Source organism: Oncorhynchus tshawytscha, linkage group LG26 (genome assembly GCF_018296145.1).
Source record: "Oncorhynchus tshawytscha isolate Ot180627B linkage group LG26, Otsh_v2.0, whole genome shotgun sequence".
NCBI classification, from domain to species: domain Eukaryota; kingdom Metazoa; phylum Chordata; class Actinopteri; order Salmoniformes; family Salmonidae; genus Oncorhynchus; species Oncorhynchus tshawytscha.
This window is the reverse complement of record NC_056454.1, coordinates 5,580,686-5,602,552: the sequence shown is the minus strand read 5'-3', so window position 1 is coordinate 5,602,552 and position 21,867 is coordinate 5,580,686. Positions and strand designations below refer to the sequence as shown.

General features: G+C 40.8%; 1 protein-coding gene across 3 annotated transcripts in view; it reads left to right on the top strand.

Annotated features, from left to right (window-relative positions):
• Positions 1-21,867, top strand: part of LOC112225087 (collagen alpha-1(XVIII) chain) — a 179,044-nt gene that overhangs the window by 135,911 nt on the left and 21,266 nt on the right. For all 3 annotated transcript variants that reach the window (XM_024388712.2, XM_024388710.2, XM_024388709.2), the window contains 12 exons: positions 1,363-1,407; positions 4,259-4,390; positions 10,639-10,710; positions 10,826-10,852; positions 11,030-11,128; positions 11,540-11,566; positions 11,856-11,945; positions 12,621-12,653; positions 20,904-20,939; positions 21,151-21,210; positions 21,351-21,428; positions 21,512-21,547. In XM_024388712.2, the coding sequence (XP_024244480.1) occupies positions 1,363-1,407; positions 4,259-4,390; positions 10,639-10,710; positions 10,826-10,852; positions 11,030-11,128; positions 11,540-11,566; positions 11,856-11,945; positions 12,621-12,653; positions 20,904-20,939; positions 21,151-21,210; positions 21,351-21,428; positions 21,512-21,547 (735 nt within the window). The remainder of the gene's footprint in view (positions 1-1,362; positions 1,408-4,258; positions 4,391-10,638; positions 10,711-10,825; positions 10,853-11,029; positions 11,129-11,539; positions 11,567-11,855; positions 11,946-12,620; positions 12,654-20,903; positions 20,940-21,150; positions 21,211-21,350; positions 21,429-21,511; positions 21,548-21,867) is intronic.

The following is a 21,867-nucleotide window of genomic DNA, read 5'->3' as shown; positions in this document are numbered from 1 at the left end:
TGCTTTCCTCACCATCTTAAATAAGCATGCCCCTTTCAAAAAATGTAGAACTAAGAACAGATATAGCCCTTGGTTCATTCCAGACTTGACTCCCCTTGACCAGCACAAAACATCCTGTGGTGTACTGCACTTGCTGGGGGTGATTTCTTGATCCACCTCTACGCAGATGACACCATTCTGAATACATCTGGCCCTTCTTTGGACACTGTGTTAACAAACCTCCAAACGAGCTTCAATGCCATACAGCACTCCTTCCGTGGCCTCCAACTTCTCTTAAATACAAGTAAAATTAAATGCATGCTCTTTAACTGATCGCTGCCCGCACCCCCCTGCCCGATTAGCATCACTACTCTGGACAGTTCTGACTTAGAATATGTGGACAACTACAAATACCTAGATGTCTGGCTAGACTGTAAACTCTCCTTCCAGACTCATATTAGGCATCTCCAATCCAAAATTAAATCTAGAATCTGCTTCCTATTTCGCAACAAAGCATCCTTCACTCATGCTGCCAAACATACCCTCGTAAAACTGACTATCCTACCTATCCTTGACTTCGGCAATGTCATTTACAAAATAGCCTCCAACTCTCTACTCAGCAAATTGGATGCAGTCTATCACAGTGCCATCCGTTTTATCACCAAAGCCCCATATACTACCCACCACTGCTCGCTGGTCCTCGCTACATATTCGTCGCCAAACCCACTGGCTCCAGGTTATCTATAAGTCTTTACTAGGTATAGCTCCACCTTATGTCAGCTCACTGGTCACCATAGTAACACCCACCCGTAGCACACACTCCAGCAGGTATATTTCACTGGTCATCCCCAAAGCCAACACCTTATTTGACCAGTTCTCTGCTGCCAATGACTGGAGCGAATTGCAAAAATCACTGAAGTTGGAGACTCATATCTCCCTCACTAACTTTAAGCATCAGCTGTCAGAGCAGCTTACCGATCGCTGCAGCTGTACACAGCCCATCTGTAAATAGCCCATCCAACCAACTACCTACCTCATCCCATATTTGTTTTTCTGCTCTTTTGCACACCAGTATTTCTACTTGCACATCCTCATCTGCAAATCTATCACTCCAAGTGTTAATTGCTAAATTGTAATTACTTCACCACTATTGGCCTATTTATTGCCTTACCTCCTTACTTCATTTGCACACACTGGATACAGATTTTTTTATTGTGTTGTTGACTGTGCGTTTGTTTATCCCATGTGTAAATCTGTGTTGTTGTTTTTGTCGCACTGCTTTATCTTGGCCAGGTCGCAGTTGTAAATGAGAACTTGTTCTCAACTGGCCTACCTGGTTAAATAAATGTGAAATTAAAATATTTGAAAATTCCCCCTCTACAGGGTGACCCAGGTGAACTCGGTCTTCCGGGAGCAGTCGGCGCAAAGGTGGGTACCGAGCCTTTTACTTTACCTTGACAAAGACTCCATTGAAAACACAGAAGTCAGATTTGAAAACATACAGTGTTCTACAAGGGCTCAAACTTTTGCTCTTTTCCTCTCTTCCTCCAGCAAAGCTCCTCCTCCTACTTTCCTAGCTATCTCTCCAAACTGTTATCTTCTTACTGTATGTCGTCTTGCTCCCCTAGACCTGCCAATATGCAGCAGGTACCAGGTCCCCAGCATGGGAGTGTGGACTTTCTGTGTCTCTAAGGCATGGTTGTGTTCATTAGGCACCAAACAGACGGAAACAGGGAGGGGCTTCCTGAACTTTACTTGTAAAAGGTTAATAAAAAAAATATGTTGGGTTCCCTTATGAACACGACCCAGGTTTATCTTACTCACACTTCCCTAAAGAGCTACTGGGTGCGCAGGCTTTTGTTCCAAATGCCTGCACACCCAGGATCTCTCCAAGACCAGAGTTGGTGACCCTTGATTTTGTGCTGTACTAAATGTAGTTTTAAAACCATGTTAAGAATGTGGAATGCCTAAAATGAATCAATTTAGCGTGTGTGTATGAACTGTAGTGCTGACCCAATTTAGTTGACTGGTCGATTGTTTGGTCAAAAGGCTGTTGGTTAACTGAGATTTCTTTAGTCGAGCAGTAGCAAAAAAAGTATTATTTTCATTGTGTTCATGACTCCTGTCTGATTCGTGCCTATCCATCACTCTGACATTGCATTAGGAGATGAGAAAACAGCCCTTGCCTTAATTGTCTAAGAAAATTAAAGGAGAGAGGAAACCCCAATTTATTTAAGTCTATAATCAACAGCCTAACTGTTGATTATAGACTTGGTTTTTGCTCTAACATGCACTGTCAACTTTGGGACCTTATATAGACAGGTGTGTGCCTTTCCAAATAATGTCCAATCAATTGAATCTACCACAAGTGGAATCCAATCAAGTTGTAGAAACATCTCAAGGATGATCAATGGAAAAAGGATACATCTGAGCTCAATTTTGAGTTTCATAGCAAAGTGTCTGAATACACAAAATACACAAATTTCTAAAAACCTCTTTTGGCTTTGTTATTATGGGTATTGTGTTAAGATTGTTGAGGATTTTATCCATTGTAGAATAAGGCTGTAACGTAACAAAATGTACATACAGGGAAGGGGTCTGAGTACTTTCCGAATGCACTCTGTATCTTCAGAAGTAAGACAAATCCTGTTTGTGTAGCCTACTGATTGAATAAACAATTTCACAAATTTGGCTGTTTTTAATATTTGCTATGATAAAGGATTTACTTTTTTTAACAGCTTCTCTGTTATTATTTATACTTTATTTTGTGTTATTTACACTGTTCAAGTTGTCCAAAAAAGTATATTTATAGTCATATTAACACTCCTTTTTCCTTCTTGTTCTTATTATTATAATTATTATTATTTAACCACCATCGTGCTGTAGGCCTAGAACCGCATCCAATTTATTTCTAAATACCGTAACTTATTTAGGCCTATATTTCAGTATTTATATTGGCTACTGTATCAATCAATCATTAATTTGTTCATGTCATCACACAGCATATGAGTAATTCATGATTTGAAATGCAATCAAGCATTTTAGTTTTAAAATAAAATAACAAAGCGACCTTGAATAGGCCAATTTGCGTAAACAATAAATAAACCGTTCAATGACAGCAATTGTGTTCACAAATACATGCAACTGTTTTTAGTCTGCTGAAATAAAGACTTTCCAAAAAAAAAGGCATTACAACAGGCTCTCTGGTACGCTTATCATTTATTTTGCGTTGTTTACATTGTTCCAAATGGTTAGAAGAATTATATTGCAATCGAACAGCACCTGTTTTTCCATTTTTCTGACACATGCGTTATGGTGTTCAGAGTATATAACCAATTTATTGATGTGACTATGATATGCTATAGGTCAGGGCCTATTGGTCACGTGCATGCGATGCATACATGTTTCACTAAAGAGAGCAAGGATTTCGGGTGATTTCAGTAACAGAACTTTCAGTCAGAAATCGCTGTAATTATATTACAGCTTCAGCAACATGGACAGCGCAATAAACACTGTCGATGTTCTGCTCTGGTCGCCTGAGCAGGGAGGAAAGACAACGGGTGCTAGTCACACAGTCACTCGCTGTAAAAAAATAAAATAAATACACAGCACAGTAAGTCTGAGCCCAGCCCGGCACAAATCAATTGTAGTCGGACTCGCTGTAGTCATTTGTGTGTCTTAATTATTTAATCAAACAGATATCTTAAAGCGTCAGACAAACTCAGTGCATATAGTTGTCTATATATAGTGTCTATATATGGAAAAATGCACATTTGACATTTTTGACCAATCGATTGGTTGAAAGAACAGGCAACTTTTTCCGACTAAGGTTTTGTTGTCTGGGACAGTCCTAATGATCTCTAAGTCATGTTTCAGGCTAGGGGACTATTTCAACTGTCCTATGACTGTATCTGCAGTTGGTCAGTTTATCCTAATGTTGCTTAGATTGCCCTACAATGTGATTAATACCTATGTGAAGTGTGTCCTACTAGTACACTCTTAGAAAAGAAGGTGCTATCTAGAACCTAAAAGGGTTGTTTGGCTGTCCCCATAAGAGAACCCGTTAAATAAATCTGTATTTATTTCCACAGAGGGTTCTACATGGAACTCAAAAGGTTTCTACCGTGAACCAAAAAGGGTTCTACCTGGAACAAAAAATAGTTATCTATGGGGACAGCCGAAGAACCCTTTTTTTCAAAGAGTGTAGTGTGTGGATTGGATGGCTCATCAATATGACAATGACTGTTTTTTAATCTTGACCCCCCATCCTATTCCACAGGGCGCACAGGGATTGACTGGTATCCCTGGTCAGCCTGGACTGGGCGGATTGGCTGGCCTTCCTGGACCAATGGGACCAGTGGGACAACCCGGGCCACCAGGACCCCCCGGACCAAGCTATCACGCTGGCTTTGTGAGTCCCCATGAGAGATGGGTTTCCTTATCTCAATGGTCTTTACGATGCATGATTACTAATGCCCAATGTTAAAACTGAGTGTTTCTTAGTATCACAAGAATCTCACTAGCTTGTCAAACGAGCTGTAAACATTACCCAGTGTTAAACGATTGCTGCATCAACATTCATATTTACATTTTATTTATCAGTTTTAGTTCAACAATAGTTTTTGGTAGTGATGCACCGATATGACATTTTTGGCCGATACCGATTACCAATATTTTTCTTGCCAAAACAAACAATGCCAATAACCGATATTCAACATTTTAGCTGCCTTTTAAGCATTCTAGTACAGTTAAATAGTTAACACACACGGACGCAGCGGTCTAAGGCACTGTATCTCAGTGTAAGAGGCATCACTACAGTCCCTGGTTCAAATCCAGGCTGTGATTGGTAGTCTCATAGGGCGGCGCACAATTGGCCCGGCGTCGTCCGGGTTTGGCCGGGGTAGGCCGTCATTGTAAATCAGAATTTGTTCTTAACTGACTTGCCTAGTTAAATAAAGGTTACACACACACACACAAACAAACAAACACTGACCAAAAAGTTATTTTGTTGGCATTTATGTATGTCCCATTTACCAGTAAAACATAATCTAAACCTATTTCTTGAATTGACTTGCTGTGCTGTAAATTGCTGTGCTGTAAACCAACGGGTCATTTGTTCCGTTGTTTCATTCTCAACCAGGATTTCTATGGAACACCGTTTGGGTCTTTCCTAAGGAACGCCATTTGGGTCTTTGCGTGTCAAAAAAGATAACACGATTTGACGTGTCATATAAGCTTGTTGACCAATCAGGACCTGAATATGACTGCACGTCACAAAACCATTTAATGCATTCATAAAAATTGTACGTAGTTATTACACATTGATTACACTATCACTCGTATTTCATATGTCACAACAATTCATCGATAGGTATGCTATGATGCTGGTAAAGTTGTTTCACACACCTACAGTGCTGGTCATGAAATCTGCTTTTTGCAGACTTTTTTTCAGCTTTGACAGCGCTACTGTATGTTTTTGACACGCAAAGACCCAAATGGAGTTTCATAGTATGTATGTCGTGAAGCTAATAGCTGTGACACTATTACTGTATAACTCCGGTAGGGCAACATCTGAAAAATAGCACACTTGGTAGTGTGTACCAGTGCTCGACGAGTCGGCGAAAGCATTTGTGGCTCTAATGTGGTTATACATTTGGCAGGAGGTTAAGAAGTGCAGCTCACTTTCCACCTAATTTTGTGGACAGTAGGCACATATCCTGTCTTCTCTTCAGAGCCAGGTCTGCCTATGGTGACCTCACTCAGTAGCAAGGCTATGATCAATGAGTCTGTACACAGTCAATTATTTTCTTATTTTGGGTCAGTCACAGTGGTCAGGTATTATGCCACTGTGTACTTTCTGTTTAGGTTTTGGTTGATTCTTTCCAGTGTGTCAAATAGTTATCTCGTTGCTTTCTCATAATTTGGTTGTGTCTAATTGTGTTGCTGGCATGGGGGTCTGTTTGTGTTTCAACAGAGCCCCAGAACCATCTAGCTGAGGGGACTTTTCTTTAGGTTAATCTCTTTGTAGGTGAGGCCTTTGTGGTGGAATGTGTAGGCATCGCAACCTTTTAGGTGGTTATAGAATTTGACAGTTCTTTTCTGGATTTTGATAACTAGAGGGTATAGTCCTAATTCTGCTTTACATGCATTGTTTGGGTTTTGCGTTGTATATTTTTGCAGAATTCCAATTCTGTGTTTGTCCAATTTTGTGAATTATTGGTTGGTGAGTAGACGACAGACCTCACAACCATAGAGAAATGGGTTCTTTAACTGGTTTAAGTATTTTTAACCAGATCGTAATTGGAACGTTGAGTTTTATTTTCCTTTTGATGGCATAGAAGGCTCTACTTGCCTTGTCTCTTAGATCTTTCACAGCCTTGTGGAAGTTACCTGTGGTGTTGAGGTTTAGGCTGGGGTAGATATAATTATTTGTGTGCTCTAGGGCAACAGTGTCTAGATAGAATTTGTATTTGTTGTCCTGGCAAATTGACTTGTTTTGGCAGATCATTTTTTGGGGGCTTACTGAGATTCACTATCAGAGCCCAAGTGTGACAGAATCTGTGCAGAAGACGTAGGTGCCACTGTAGACCCACCATGGTTGGGACAGAAGCACCAGATCATCAACAAACAGTAGACATTTGATTTCCGAGTCCAGTTGGGTGAGGCTGGGTGCTGCAGACTGATCTAGTCCCCTCGACAATTCATTGATATACATGTTGACATGAGTGGGGCTCAAGCTGCGTCCCTGTCTCACCCCGCGGCCCTAAGGAAATAAATGAGTGTTTTTTGCCAATATTAACCGCACACTTATTGTTTGTGGACATTTGTTTTATAATGTCATATGTTTTTCTTCCAACACAGATTTCCATCAATTTGTATAGAAAACCTTCATGCCAAATTGAGTAAAAAGCTTCTTTAAAATCAACAAAGCATGAGATGATGATGATTTTGTTTTGGTTTGTTTGTCAATTGGTGTGCAGGGTGTATACGTGGTCTGTAGTTTGGTAAGAAGGACACTGAGGACATTTTGGAGTCTGCTGTTGATACTGCAGACATTTTTTTTTAGATTACTGTTGACACAGATTCCACAATAATTATTGGGGTCAAATTTGTCTCCACTTTTGTGGATTGGGGTGACCAGATCTTGATTCCAAATATTGGGGAAGATCATAGAGTTGAGGATAATTTTGTAAAGGTTTGTTTTTGTTCTTGGTTCTTTGTTATATGGCCAAAAAAGTTGGAGAAGTGGTTTATCCATACATCTACATTTTTGGATAGGTAGCTCGTTTGTTTAGTGTGTTCCAACTTTCCCAGAATGGATTTGATTCTATGGATTCTTCAATCACATTGAGCTGTTTTCTGACATGCTGATCCTTAATTTTTCTTTGTGTGTTTTTGGAATGTTTTAGTTTTTCCTCATAGTGAAGGCGTAAACTAAGATTTTCTGGGTCTGTGTTTTTGGTTGGACATTTCTTTCTAAGGTTTTTGCATTCTTCATCAAACCATGTCTCATTCTTAGATTTTATGCTTGAATAAAATGTTTATATGTTAGCTGATAGTCAAATATATTGTTAATAATTCCTTAAAGTGAGTAAAGAAATGGTTTAATTTGTCTGGGAGCAAGACGTTGATATCCGCGACGGGGCTGGTTTTCTTTTTGTTATCCGTTTTTGACTGTAGACCCTGCCACGTACATCTCGTGTTTGAGCCGTTAAATTGCGACTCTACTTTGTCTCTATACTGACGCTTTGCTTGTTTGATTGCTTTGCGGAGGGAATAGCTACACTGGTTGTATTCGGCCATGTTTCCAGTCGCATTGCCAAAATTAAAAGTGGTGGTTCGCGCTTTCAGTTTTGCGCAAATGCTGCCATCAATCCACGGTTTCTGGTTAGGGAAGGTTTTAATAGTCACAGGGGGTACAACATCACTGATGCTCTTGCTAATTAACTCGCTCACCTATTCACCGTATACATCAATGTTGTTGTCTGAGGCTACCTGGAACATATCCCATTCCACATGATAGAAGCAATCTTCAGACCAGCATTGGATAGACCTCACGGGCGTTTCCTGTTTTAGTTTCTGTCTATAGGCTGGGAGCAAAAAAATAGAGTTGTGACAGATTTTCTGAAGGGAGGGCAGGGGAGAGCTTTGTATGCATCACGGAAGTTAGAGAAGCAATGGTCCAGAAGGCTACCAGCTCCTGTCGCTCATTTGATATGCTGATATAATTTAGGAAGCCTTGTTCTCAGATTATCTTTGTTAAAATTCCAGCTACAATAAATGCAGCCGCAGGATTTATGGTTTCCAGTTTACATAGAGTCCAGTGAAGTTCTTTCAGGGCCGTCAAGGTATCTGCTTTAGCGGTGATATACACGGCTGTGACTATAATAGAAGAGAATTCTCTTGGTAGTTAATGTGGTCGGCATTTGATTGTAAGGAATTCTAGGTCAGGTGAACAAAAGGACTTGAGTTCCTCTATGTTGTTATGATTAAACCATGAGTCGTTAATCATAAGGCATACACCCCCGCCCTTCTTTCCAGAGATATTTTTTTATTCTGTCGGCGCAATGCGTGAAGGAACCGGGTGGCTGTACCGACTCTGACAACATATCCCGAGTGAGCCGTGTTTCCGTGAAACAAAGAATGTTTCAATCTCTGATGTCTCTGGAAGGCAACTCGTGCCCTAATTTTGTTCACCTTGTTGTCTAGAGATTGGACATTGGCGAGTAAGATGTTCGGAAGCGGTGGATGGTGTGCTCGCCTTCTAAGTCAGACCAGTAGGCTGCTCCACTTCCAAATATATGTACGATAAGTTGACTCTCTTTGTCTCTCTTTATCGTTCCCCACCCCCTTTCCATTGTGTAACAAGCCGTCACACCTCAGTCCACGAGGTGTCTTTTATCTCATGTAAGTGTGTATGGGTATTCTGTGTTATTATTGAGTTAGTTAGTAAATAAATCATTAAGCCTATTTGTGTATTGCTGATTCATCAATGAGGTTAGGGTTCTTGCAGATATCAAGGAGTATGCGACATTCAGAAGAGACTGATATGAGGTAATAATAATTAATAATTGACTGTCATTGATATACGAGATCCCTATATATCTTTAGAGTTTAAGTCGGGAGATAGTAACTCGTTAAACAACTTTTCCCGTGGTGCCCCAAATTACTAATGAGTTAATTGTTACATGATTCATTTAATCGAGCAACAATTAAACATTGTTAGTTGATAAAATAAATAACAGTGATCAGATTAATGATTGTCACGACACATCAAACCGTGAATTTAATGCATAATCTACATATGGAAAAATACATGCTTAAAAATTTTGCCAAAAGAACAAGACAACTTTTGGTAGACCAAGATTTATTTTTAGCCGGGGACAGACCTACTCTCTCATGAGTTGTTCATTGTCGGACCTTAGCTTTCTCACTTCCTTCAGCACTCTCCCCTCCTCCTTCAGCTGGGCTGTTTTTCCCTATCCCTCCTGTTGGAATTTTGTCACCACTGTCCAGAGTGCAGACATACTCTCCATCTTCTGCTCTCTGGGTCTGGTTGAGGGGGGGTTGTTGTGCTGGTATGTTGAGGTCTGTACTGTCTGTAATGTGTTGAATTGCTGTTTGAGCTCTACCAGCTCGATCTCCAGCTGGGTGAATTTTTCCCTAATATTAATGCAGGAGCAGTGCTGTGGGTGCTGACTCTCCTATTGGGGTTGCTTATCTGTCTGAGGAGGGGGTGTTATCTGTCTTGTTCGTGATGGGGGGTCGTCACCAGGGGTGAGATTCTCATACTGTGCTCTCTCTTTGATCCTGGAAAAGTCCTGCTAAAAAGGTTTGAGGTTTCCATTCACCATTACCATTCCAGACTTGTACAGGTTGACACAGGCTGTCTCGATGTCCTCAATGTGCAGTATTCTGAGTTTCCACCCTGGGTTAATAACCTTTCTCTTGACAGAGGGTTAGTGTGCTCTTATTGTCCTGTGCCATGCCAGGGGCTCGTCTGTGTGGAAGATGAGGTTGCTTACGTTCCCATTCTTGTAACAGTCAGCAAATTGTGTCTCTGGAGGGGCTTAATCTTTGTACTTTTTACGTGCATGATAATTTTTTTATGTGGGGAACTGCACATTGATGGCCTCTGCATAAGCGTGTGAGGCCTCTTCATTTGGGTTGGGATTGTGTTCAGCTGGCATTGTTATATTCAAGGGCATTCACATCTCTCACTTTGCACCTCAATGAAAATGGACGTTGCTGCCAGGATGTCTGTCCTGTCCTAACTAAGCATTTGAGTCTTCATATAGTAAGGTATCTTAAAGTAATATATCTAGAGATTATTGTAACATCTTTCTCTTACTTCTTGGCCTCGGAAGTAGCTCTCAGTTGTAGGTTTGGTGGTATTTTTAGGTTTTTTTCTGTGCTTTTTCTGCTGGTTGTTGTTTTGCTGGGTGGCCCTTGGCAATTTTTGGTAATAATATTTTTGTCCAAATTCAAGGTTGTTCGCTTGAATTTTCTCTTTGGATTGAAGGTTCTGTTGTAAAGGGCAGTTTCCTGAGTAAGTCCATGTGAACAAATCCAGGTTTATCACACAAATTTCTGGAAAAAGTTAATGAGCTCATGACCTCTGTCTCTCTGTCTCCTTCCTTCCTATCCTTATGTGTGAAGGATGACATGGAAGGCTCTGGTGTGGGAGTGGCCAATGGGGTTCCTGGAGCCCGAGGGCCAGACGGGCGACAGGTGGGTGTCCTCTGCAGCTGGAATTCAATTTTAGCTACAATATATACTGTATGTTTTGATTCTGCCATTTTAATAGATTCTCTCACTGATTCCACTTTATTCTGTTCACTTTCAGGGTACTACTGGCATCCCTGGCCTACCGGTATGAGCTTTACTTTGGTATAATTTCATATAATTTCATCAAGAAAAAATACAAATCATTAAAATCAAATCATTGGTGTTTAGACACCAATACAATGCAATCCATCTCAATATTCTAACATGAATTTCTTGTGTGATCAGTTTCAATTTAACTTGTGGTTTGTATTACACTCGTTAGGGAAAGCCTGGTTTCCCCGGTGCCCCTGGCGAGATGGGAAATGAAGGACTACAAGGAAGAGATGGCCGACCAGGGTTGGACGGTTTCCCTGGACCTAATGTATGTCAGAACCTGCTTCCCTCCACCCACCTCACAATATCTACATAAGGTTTCTGAGCCATGTAGTTAGCGTTAGCTAGCTATCTGGGAACACCAATTCAGGTCGGTCCTGGATACCTGCTGGTTGTGCAGGTTTTTCTCCTCCAGACTGAAGGTCATGATTAGCTGATTACATGTGACTGGTTTGTGGTGCAACTGGGCTGAAAATGAACGCCTGTCTAGATTTCATCTGTTCTTGTACACAAAGACAACGATTAAAAATCAAAGTGGGGGACAAGGTTGGGGTTCAATCTTCAGCAAGTCAGCTCAGAGAAGGAACTGAAATTGAATTTATGGACATCCTTTTTCTAAATAATGGACTTTTTCTCACAAATGTATGTTTTTCTGTTTGGTTCCCCTTTCATTTTCCAGGGACAAAAGGGGGACAGAGGAGAAAGAGTGAGTTTTTCACATTTTCCTAGAACTAAAATGTCATTCAAGGGACATAATAAAAGGACAATTACATGCCTACAGCAAGACAATTTAATACAGATATTGTGTACCAAAAATGGAACTAGCTACCAGGAAATCAATGTGTTTAGCAATTAACCATCAGCCGGATGAGAAAATCTCTGACCCTGTGTCAGTTATTAGGGGCAACTTCCACCTAGTCCCATGAAATGTATGGATTCTGTGCCAGCATTTCTTTGTCACTAAAGGCCGATGTTCTATTCGGTCTGTTTTTTAGGGCGAAACTGGTCGCGATGGAAATGGACAGCCTGGACCACCAGGCCCACCCGGCCCACCAGGACAAATAATCTACCAGACCTCCAGCAGCGTAAGGCCTCCTCCCGAAACAACACCTATAGCCCCTACCCACCTAGACACTAGCCCCTCTAGTCCCTACACCTCTAGAACCTACGCCTCTAGACCCTCACCCCTCTAGACCCTACCCTCTTGCCCCATTCCCTCTAGACATTTGTTATGATCTGAAAGGCTTGGATATTATCTGAAAGGCTTGGGCTCCCTAGTGGTGCAGCAGTCTAAGGCACTGCATCTCAGTGCAAGAGGCATCACTATAGTACCTGGTTCGAATCCAGGCTGTATCACATCTGGCCGTGATTGGAAGTCTCATAGGATGGCGCACTATTGGCCCAGCGTTGTCGGGGTTTGGCCGTAATAAGCCGTCATTGTAAATAATAATTTGTTCTTAACTGACTTGCCCAGTTAAATAAAGGCTAAATAAAAAATGTTAAAATAAAAAAAGTAGCAGGAATATGTTACAACTACAAAATTCCTGGCATATCTATTGGCAAGGTTTAGCTTCTAGCATATTGCTTATTTCTATCTGACTATTTTGTATCTACATGAAGTGCCTAGTGGTGTCGGTTAGGGGTCTGGAAATAAACATACCCATCCTTCTGCATGATCTTTAGCTCTACTGTATCTCCACCTTCAACATGGATGGCTGAGTGTGCATTGGTATTAAGCTGTTTAGTTTCTCTCTTTGCAGTATGATGGTGTCGTTGGAGGAGCTGGGCCCCAGGTAGGTGATTTGTCCTGTTTGAAAACTCTGTTACCATTTATGTAGTTCCAAGTTACTCCACTGCCTTTTGATACGACTAAGTGTTTAATTGATGAACTAGGTCATTTATTTTCCAAACTTGATTGCTCAGTTGCAGTAATTATTAGGGCTGTCAAACGATTTAAATATGTAAATCGATTAATCGCATGATTTTCTGTAGTACATTTGAGAATTTGCTCAAATTTGGTGCTAAAGAAAGATTTTTCCATTGGAAAAAGCAGTGCATTGAGTTACAGGCATACTATCCTTTGATTGTAAGAGATGGAAACACAAAATAATCTGTATCAGACACAAAATACGCCCAATGTTTAAGTAGGCCAATCAATATTCACAAACACATACTGTTAAAGCTTCAGGCATTCTAAATGAGTGTTCTCCCAATTTCTGATTGAAGGGTTGACTACAGGAAAACAATTATTTGCTCTAAGGATAGAAAGAACATTCGAACCTGTCTAACAATGTTATGAATTCCACAGAAAACAATAACAACAGGTCCCCCAGGTCTGAATTCCTGCAATACAGCTATTAGATCTAGCCTAGGCTACTTCAACATGAACTCGTCCCAAGCTGCTACTACTACTAGAATTGGAATAATTTGCTTAAAACCTTTGACATGAGAACTACAACAAAAACAGTAGCTAAATGGAATGGATATCCTGTTCTGATTTACAATCATTGTGGGAAGTTATAGTTATATCAATAGGCATTCAGCCATGGTGTTATAAACATTAGTTTGGTTAGATAGCATAAGCATAAATATCTAGCTACTTCTGTACAAATATGTTTTTGCTGTTATCTAAACAAACGCCTGGGAATGTGTTTATGGTTTAACTTTCTGTACGTTGTCCTTGAAAATTGTTGCTCAAAGCTGCGCACGTAATTTGTGTTTAAGAGACTGTAAGCACTACATAACAGCAGCTGCCACCGACTGCAGTGTCCATGTGTCCATTTTTTTACAGCAGAACATTTTATATGCATTATTAACGTGTAAAGAACATTGTCTTTGGTAATGTTATTAACATGTTAACTTTGACAGCCAGTCATTATGCTTGATGTAATTTCATCAATGTTTGAAATCCAACCAGCGACTCAATCAAAAGCCACAATTAAAAAGGAGCCAATGACTATAAACTTGAAACTAGTGGTGGGCACCAATATTGATAATTCGATTTGATATTGATATGAGCGAGGCATATGTTGATATCGATTTATCCTTGCTGGTAGCCTACACTATTATGTAAAAGGGTATACATGTGCCAGACACAAAATCCTCTGCAGGCTCTCAACTAAGAAGCATACTTAACTGGCTGATGATGGGCCATCAATGGGCGTTACATTGTATTCAAACTGGTTGGGTAGGTTCCCAGATCATTCACACTTTCCCTAATGGGCAATCAGCTGGAAGTTGTCTAGACACTAAAGCGGTGAAATGGGAGTGTACACAGTTTCAATGTTATTTATTCAAGCCAATATATCGGTTTCTGGAAAAAAGCAGCTGATATTGATATAGATTTTCCATATCGGTGCACATCACTACTTAAAACCTTGGTTCATAGTCATTCACACCAAATGGAAGAAAACAGAACGAAATACGAAGGGACTACCTGAATGTGTCCAATAAGATAGTCATTTTGTTTTCCGTTGCAAAAGGGACCTTAATGAATACAACCACTGTATATGGTCCTCATTACACTTTGGAAGTGTAGCTTCTATAACAAAGGTTAGGCTACACATCTACGGAGATGGCAGTAACATTCTGTTTCTATTTGTTGTATGTAATTAATATATAACGCTGTCGCTGGCGTAGTGCAGTTTCTCTGAACACCCCGCAGAGGCTGAGTTTGCCCCCCTCCCACGCTTCCTACCGTTAGGGTATCAGATCACACTCCTTCAGTGGCCTCCAACTGCTCTTAAATGCTAGTAAAATGCATGTTCTTCAACCGATCACTGCCCGCACCTGCCCGTCACTACTCTGGACAGTTCTGACTTAGAATATGTGGACAACTATAAATACCTAGGTGTCTGGATAGTCTGTAACTCTCCTTCCAGACTCACATTAAGCATCTCCAATCCAAAGTTAAATCTTGAATCGGCTTCCTAATTCGCAACAAAGCCTCCTTCACTCATGCTGTCAAACTTACCCTCGTAAAACTGACTATCCTACCATTGCTTGACTTCGGCGATGTCATTTCCAAAATAGCCTCCAACACTCTACTCAGCAAATTGGATGCAGTCTATCACAGTCCCATCCGTTTTGTCACCAAAGCCCCATATACACCACTGCGACCTGTATGCTCTCGTTGGCTGGCCCTCACTACTTATTCATCGCCAAACCCACTGGCTCCAGGTCATCTATAAGTCTTTGCTAGGTATAGCTCTGCCTTATCTCAGCTCACTGGTCACCATAGCAATACCCACCCGTAGCACGCACTCCAGCAGGTTTATTTCACTGGTCATCCCCAATGCCAACACTTACTTTGGCGGCCTCCTTTCCTTCCAGTTCTCTGCTGCCAAATACTGGAACGAATTGCAAAAATCACTGAAGTTGGAGACTCATATCTCCCTCACTAACTTTAAGCGTCAGCTGTCAGGGCAGCTTACCAATCGCTGCAGCTGTACACAGCCCATCTGTAAATAGCCCATCCAAACAACTACCTACATCATCCCCATATTTGTTTTTGTTTTTCTGCTCTTTTGCACACCAGTATTTCTACTTGCACATCCTCATCTGCACATCTATTACTCCAGTGTTAATTGCTAAATTGTAATTACTTCGCCACTATTGGCCTATTTATTGCCTGACCTCCTTACTGCATTTGCACACACTGGATACAGATTTTTCTATTGTGTTATTGACTTTACATTTGTTTATCCCATGTGTAACTCTGTGTTGTTGTTTTTGTCGCACTGCTTTGCTTTATCTTGGCCAGGTCGCAGTTGTAAATTAGAACTTGTTCTCAACTGGCCTACCTGGTTAAATAAAGGTGAAATAAAAACATTTTAAAAATTATGTGGTGCTAGTGCTTGTAGTAGCATATAGCTTTGCTTTAATGGATACATGTTTATTTTTTTGGTCATCATTTTCTCATGTTAAGCCTAACGTTTATGTTTCACGAAGCTATAGACCTCTGCTATTGAGAATGCTGGCTGGTGGCAATACTTAATTAAAGTGGCATGTTCAAACATTGCAGATTGTAAATTGAATTTTCGATGCAACAGTATTAGAGGTCGACCAGCTATGATTTTTCAACGCCGATACCGATACCGATTATTGGAGGACCAAAAAAGCCGATAGCGATTAATCTGTCGATATTTTTTTTTTATTATTGATTTATTTGTAATAATGACAATTTCAACAATACTGAATTAACACTTATTTTAACTTAATATAATATATCAATAAAATGAATTTAGCCTAAGTAAATAACGAAACATGTTAAATTTGGTTTAAGTCATGCAAAAACAAAGTGTTGGAGAATAAAGTAAAAGTGCAATATGTGCTATGTAAGAAAGCTAACGTTTCAGTTCCTTGTTCAGAACATGAGAACATATGAAAGCTGGTGGTTCCTTTTAACATGAGTCTTCAATATTCCCAGGTACGAAGTTTTAGGTTGTATTATAGGAATTATAGGACTATTTCCCTCTATACCATTTGTATTTCACTAACCTTTGGATGTTCATTAACCTTTGGATGTTCTTATAGGCACTTTAGTATTGCCAGTGTAACAGTATAGCTTCCGTCCTTCTCCTCGCTCCTACCTGGGCTCGAACTAGGAACACATCGACAATAGCCATTTCACTTCGGTTACACCAGCCTCATCTCGGGAGGTGATAGGCTTGAAGTCATGAACAGTGCAATGCTTGACGCACAACGAAGAGCTGCTGGCAAAACGCACGAAAGTGCTGTTTGAATGAATGTTTACGCGCCTGCTTCTGCCTACCACCGCTCAGTCAGATACTTAGATACTTGTATGCTTGTATGCTCAGTCAGATTATATGCAACGCAGGACACGCTAGATAATATCTAGTAATATCCTCAACCATGTGTAGTTAACTAGTGATTATGATTGATTGTTTTTTATAAGATAAGTTTAATGCTAGCAACTTACCTTGGCTTAATGCATTCCCGTAACAGGCAGTCTCCTTGTGGAGTGCAACGAGAGAGAGGCAGGTCGTTATTGCGTTGGACGAGTTAACTGTAAGGTTGCAAGATTGCATCCCCCAAGCAGACAAGGTGAAAATCTGTCATTCTGCCCCTGAACGAGGCAGTTAACCCACCGTTCCTAGGCCGTCATTGAAAATAAGAATGTGTTATTAACTGACTTGCCTAGTTAAATAAAGGTATAAAAATAAAATATGGGCAAATCGGCTCCCAAAAATGCAGATTTCCGATTGTTATGAAAACTTGAAATCGGCCCTAATTAATCGGCCATTCCAATTAGTCGGTCGACCTCTAAACAGTATACTAATCAGTAAGCAATAGATTTGTTTTATTTTATGTACAACTGTCCTGTAGGCCTACAGCCTACTTTAGCCTTCCTCACGTTCTCTCCGAGCTTGAATAGAAAGACTGTGCTGTATAAAACCAGTCTATTAATGTCAAATAGTACAATCAGTCAACCGTCAAAATAATATCTTACTAGGGATTGTTTAATTATGCAGACAATGCAGTCTAGCCTCTTCGCCTATCTTTAGCTATACAGTGCATTCGGAAAGTATTCAGACTCCTTTCCTTTTTCCACATTTTGTTACATTTTGCCTTATTCGAAAATTGATGAAATGCGTGGTTTTGAAATCGAGCTCAAATGCATCCTGTTTCCAATGTTTATCCTTGAGATGTTTCTAGATCTTGGAGTCCACCTGTGATAAATAAAAATTGATTGCACATGATTTGGAAAGGCACATCTGTCTATATAAGGTCCCACAGTTGACAGTGCAAGTCAGAGCAAAAACCAAGCCATGAAGTCTAAGGAGTGCCGAGACAGGATCGTGTCGAGGCACAGATCTGGGGAAGGGTATCAAAAAATGTCAGCAGCATTGAAGGTTCCCCAAGAACACAGTGGCCTCCATTCTTAAATGGAATAAGTTTGGAACCACCAAGACACTTCCTAGAGCTGGCCGCCTGGCCAAACTGAGAAATCGGGGACAACGGCCTTGGTCAGAGAGGGAACCCGATGGTTACTCTGATTGAGAATTCTTCTGTGGAGATGGGAGAACCTTCCAGAACGACAACCATCTCTGCAGCACTCCACCAATCAGGCCAGACGGAAGCCACTCCTCAGTAAAAGGCACAAGACAGCCCACTTGGAGTTTGCAAAATGGCACCTAAAGGACTCTGATCATGACAAACAATATTCTCTGGTCTGATAAAAACAATATTGAACTCTTTGGCCTGAATGCCAAGCGTCACATCTGGAGGAAATCTGGCACCATCCCTACGGTGAGGCATGTTTTTCAGTGGCAAGGACGGGGAGACTTGTCAGGATCGAGGGAAAGATGAACGGAGCAAAGTACAGAGAGATCCTTGATGAAAACCTGCTCCAGAGCACTCAGGACCTCAGACTGGGGTGAAGGTTCACCTTCCAACAGGACCATGACCCTAAGCACACAGCCAAGACAACGCAGAACTTCCTTCCATCTCATATTGCATATTTTCAAATAAACAGCAAACCTGGTTTCAAAAAACAGATAAAGCAACACCTCATGGCACAACGCCTCTCCCTTACCTGACCTAGGTAGTTTGTGTGTGTATGTAGGCTACGTGTAAGGGAGTGCGTGCTGGTGGCAGGGAAGTCAGGCGCAGGAGATCGACCTTGGTATAAACGGAGCAGTTTAATAAGTGCTGAAAAACTCAGAAAACCAAAATATACAAAATAATACAAGTGGGTACAAAACCCTTCGCAAACCAGAACATAACTTGCACATTGCTTACAAACAAACAATCACCGACAAGGACATGAAGTGGAACAGAGGTTTAAATACACAACATGTAATTGATGGGGTTGTAACCAGGTGTGATACAAGACAAGACAAAAACCAAAGGAAAATGAAAAGAGGATCAGCGATGGCTAGAAAGTCGGTGACTTCGACCGCCGAACATCACCCGAACAAGGAGAGGGACCAACTTCGGCGGAAGTCGTGACACTACGTGTGTCCTTTTAAAAATGTGTGTTGATCTGTCCTAGAGCTGTTCATGTCTAATGATGTTCGGTATTATGCCATTCTGTATTATGTTTTGTGTGGACCCCAGGAAGAGTAGCTGCTGCTTTTGCAACAGCTAATGGGGATCCTAATAAAATACCAAATACCAAAAAAAGTACTGAGTAAAGGGTCTGAATACTTGTGTAAATGTGGAAGTTCAGTTTTTATTTTCAATACATTTGCAAAAAAATCTAAACATCTGTTTTTGCTTTGTCATTATGGGGTATTGTGTGTAGATTTAATCTATCCGTCTCATCACTCGTAGGCTTACCAGTGTACAGTACACAGAAGTGGGGCCTCTCTTATGAGCGCCATTCGGTCTGGCAGTCATCAGCTTGGTTTTCTGGTAGAGGAGAAGGGGGGTCGGCCCTTTCAATAGAGCAGGGCTCTCCATCCCTGTTACAGGAGAGCTACCCTCCTGTAGGTTTTTATTTGGAACTTACCCGATTTAGCTCTCCAGGAACAGGGTTAGATGGAATCAAGAAGAGGAGGAGCAAGCTTCCACCTGTCATGGTGTTTTGTCAGTCGAGGTGGTAGCTTTGCTGATGTGATTATCTTCTGTAATTTAGCACAAGCTTGATCAGATAAAGCGTCTTTGTAGCCATGCTTGTTAAGTGTCCCTTGAATTCTAAATAAATCACTGACAGTGTCACCAGCAAAGCACCCCCACACCATCACACCACCTCCTCCATGCTTCACGGTGGGAACCACACATGCGGAGATAATCCGTTCACCTACTCTGTGTCTCACAAAGACACGGCGGTTGGAACCAAAAATCTCAAATTTGGACTCATCATAACCAAAGGACAGATTTCCACAGGTCTAATGTCCATTGCTCATGTTTCTTGGCCCAAACAAGTCTCTTCTTCTTATTTGTGGCCTTTAATTGTTGTTTCTTTGCAGCAATTCCACCGTGAAGGCCTGATTCACACAGTCGCCTCTGAACAGTTGATTTTGAGATGTGTCTGTTACTTGAACTCTGTGAAGCATTTATTTGGGCTGCAATTTCTAAGGCTGGTATCTATAATGAACTTATCCTCTGCAGCAGAGGTAACTCTGGGTCTTCCTTTCCTGTGGTGGTCCTCATGAGAGACAGTTTCATCATAGCGCTTGATGGTTTTTGCGACTGCACTTTTCCGCATTGACTGACCTTCATGTCTTAAAGTAATGATGCTCTTTTGTTCTCTTTGCTTATTTGAGCTTTTCTTTCCATAATATGGACTTGTTATTTTACCAAATAGGGCTATCTTCTGTATACCACCCCTACCTTGTCACAGCACAACTGATTGGCTCAAATCCATTAATAAGGAAAGAAATACCACAAATTAACTCTGAAATGCATTCCAGGTGACTCATGAAGCTGGATGAGAGAATGCCAAGAGTGTGCAAAGATGTCATCAAGGCAAAGGATGGCTACTTTGAAGAATATAAAATACATTTTGATTTGTTTAGCACTTTTCGTGCTTACTACATGATTCCAAATGTGTTATTTCATAGTTTTGATGTCTTCACTATTATTCTACAATGTAGAAAAACGTAAAACTAAAGAAAGACGCTGGAATGAGTAGGTGTGACCAACTCTTGACTGGTACCGTTTATTAGGCGAAAGCTACATTTACACAACCCACTTTTAAGAAATACCATTTGAAGTAGTTTTCCCAATGGCCTTGGTCATTTTCATAACTAACATTATTCATTCATCAAGATATTTTATTAATGTTCTCATAGGAAACAAATGTTATTTTGTTGCAAAAACCTATTGAGAGCATATAATGCAATGAAATCATGGTAATGATTCATGTCCTTTTGAGTTGAGTTGATTGGAAAACTATTTTGTAGGGGGAGATAGTGGAATCCTTTACAATACCACTAAATATTGATTTGACTTAATGGGTATACATCCCTACCAAATATTTGGAACGATGTGTGGCCTTACTTATTAACCAGTCACGAAAAAGGGATAAATCATTTTAACAGATTTTATGTTGTCTCTCCTTTCCTTTTCTGTAGGGTGAAACTGGTCTACCTGGCCAAGCTGGATTCCCTGTAAGCATTGATTTTCCTAATGTTATCCTACAGGTCACTTAACTTTGTCTTGCTACAGTTATCCTACAGTTCTTCTAACGTTGTGTTCTAACACATGTGGATGTCATAGTGTGGTGGATATTTGCCCTGAAGGACTAAAGAAATCAAAAATGTGTGCTAGTTTGATGTGGGATAAACAGCTAATTTTCAACTTTGTTGTATTTTCTAAAAGGGTCCTATTGGATCAAAGGGCGACAAGGGAGACCCAGGACAGCCCGGTTATGGAGTCAAGGTCAGTGATGTGACCGCACAGCACCATAGCCCTATCATTAGTGCTACAGTGCACCACTATGTAAGGCCTATTCCCAGCAAGTGTTTCTTCTGTGGGGGTTAACAAATTAACAGATTGTCTTTATATGTGTCTCTTCTCAGGGCGAGAAGGGCGAGCCTGGCTTAATCATTGGGCCTGATGGGAGTCCTTTGTACCTGCGAGAATTGTCGGGTGAGAAGGTGAGTGTCTCACTATTGACTTCTGTTTGCCTGTATCTTATCTGTCTGTTGGCCTCATTAAACACCAACTTCATCTTCTGTAGGGAGACAGAGGACCTGCCGGACCCGTCGGGCCTCCTGTAAGTACTTTTAGACTCATTACTTTACATTACGTTCTTACTATTTGAAGCTGCCTTAAATTAAACTGACTCAGCGATATGACATGGTCATGAGTTTCAAGTTTTATTAGTCGTATGACCAGGATACACATGAGAATAAAAAGTAAATGGCTTGGTAGAATAGAAAAGTCTAGTAGCAGCAGTTGTGATTTGTGTGTAGTATGAGTGTGGATGTGTGTGTTTGGGTGGGTGTGTTCATGTGTGCTAAGGTGCAGAGAGTCAGTGCGGTTGGTCAGTCCATTTCAAGTGTTCAGCAGTCTGATGGCTTGTGGATAGAAACT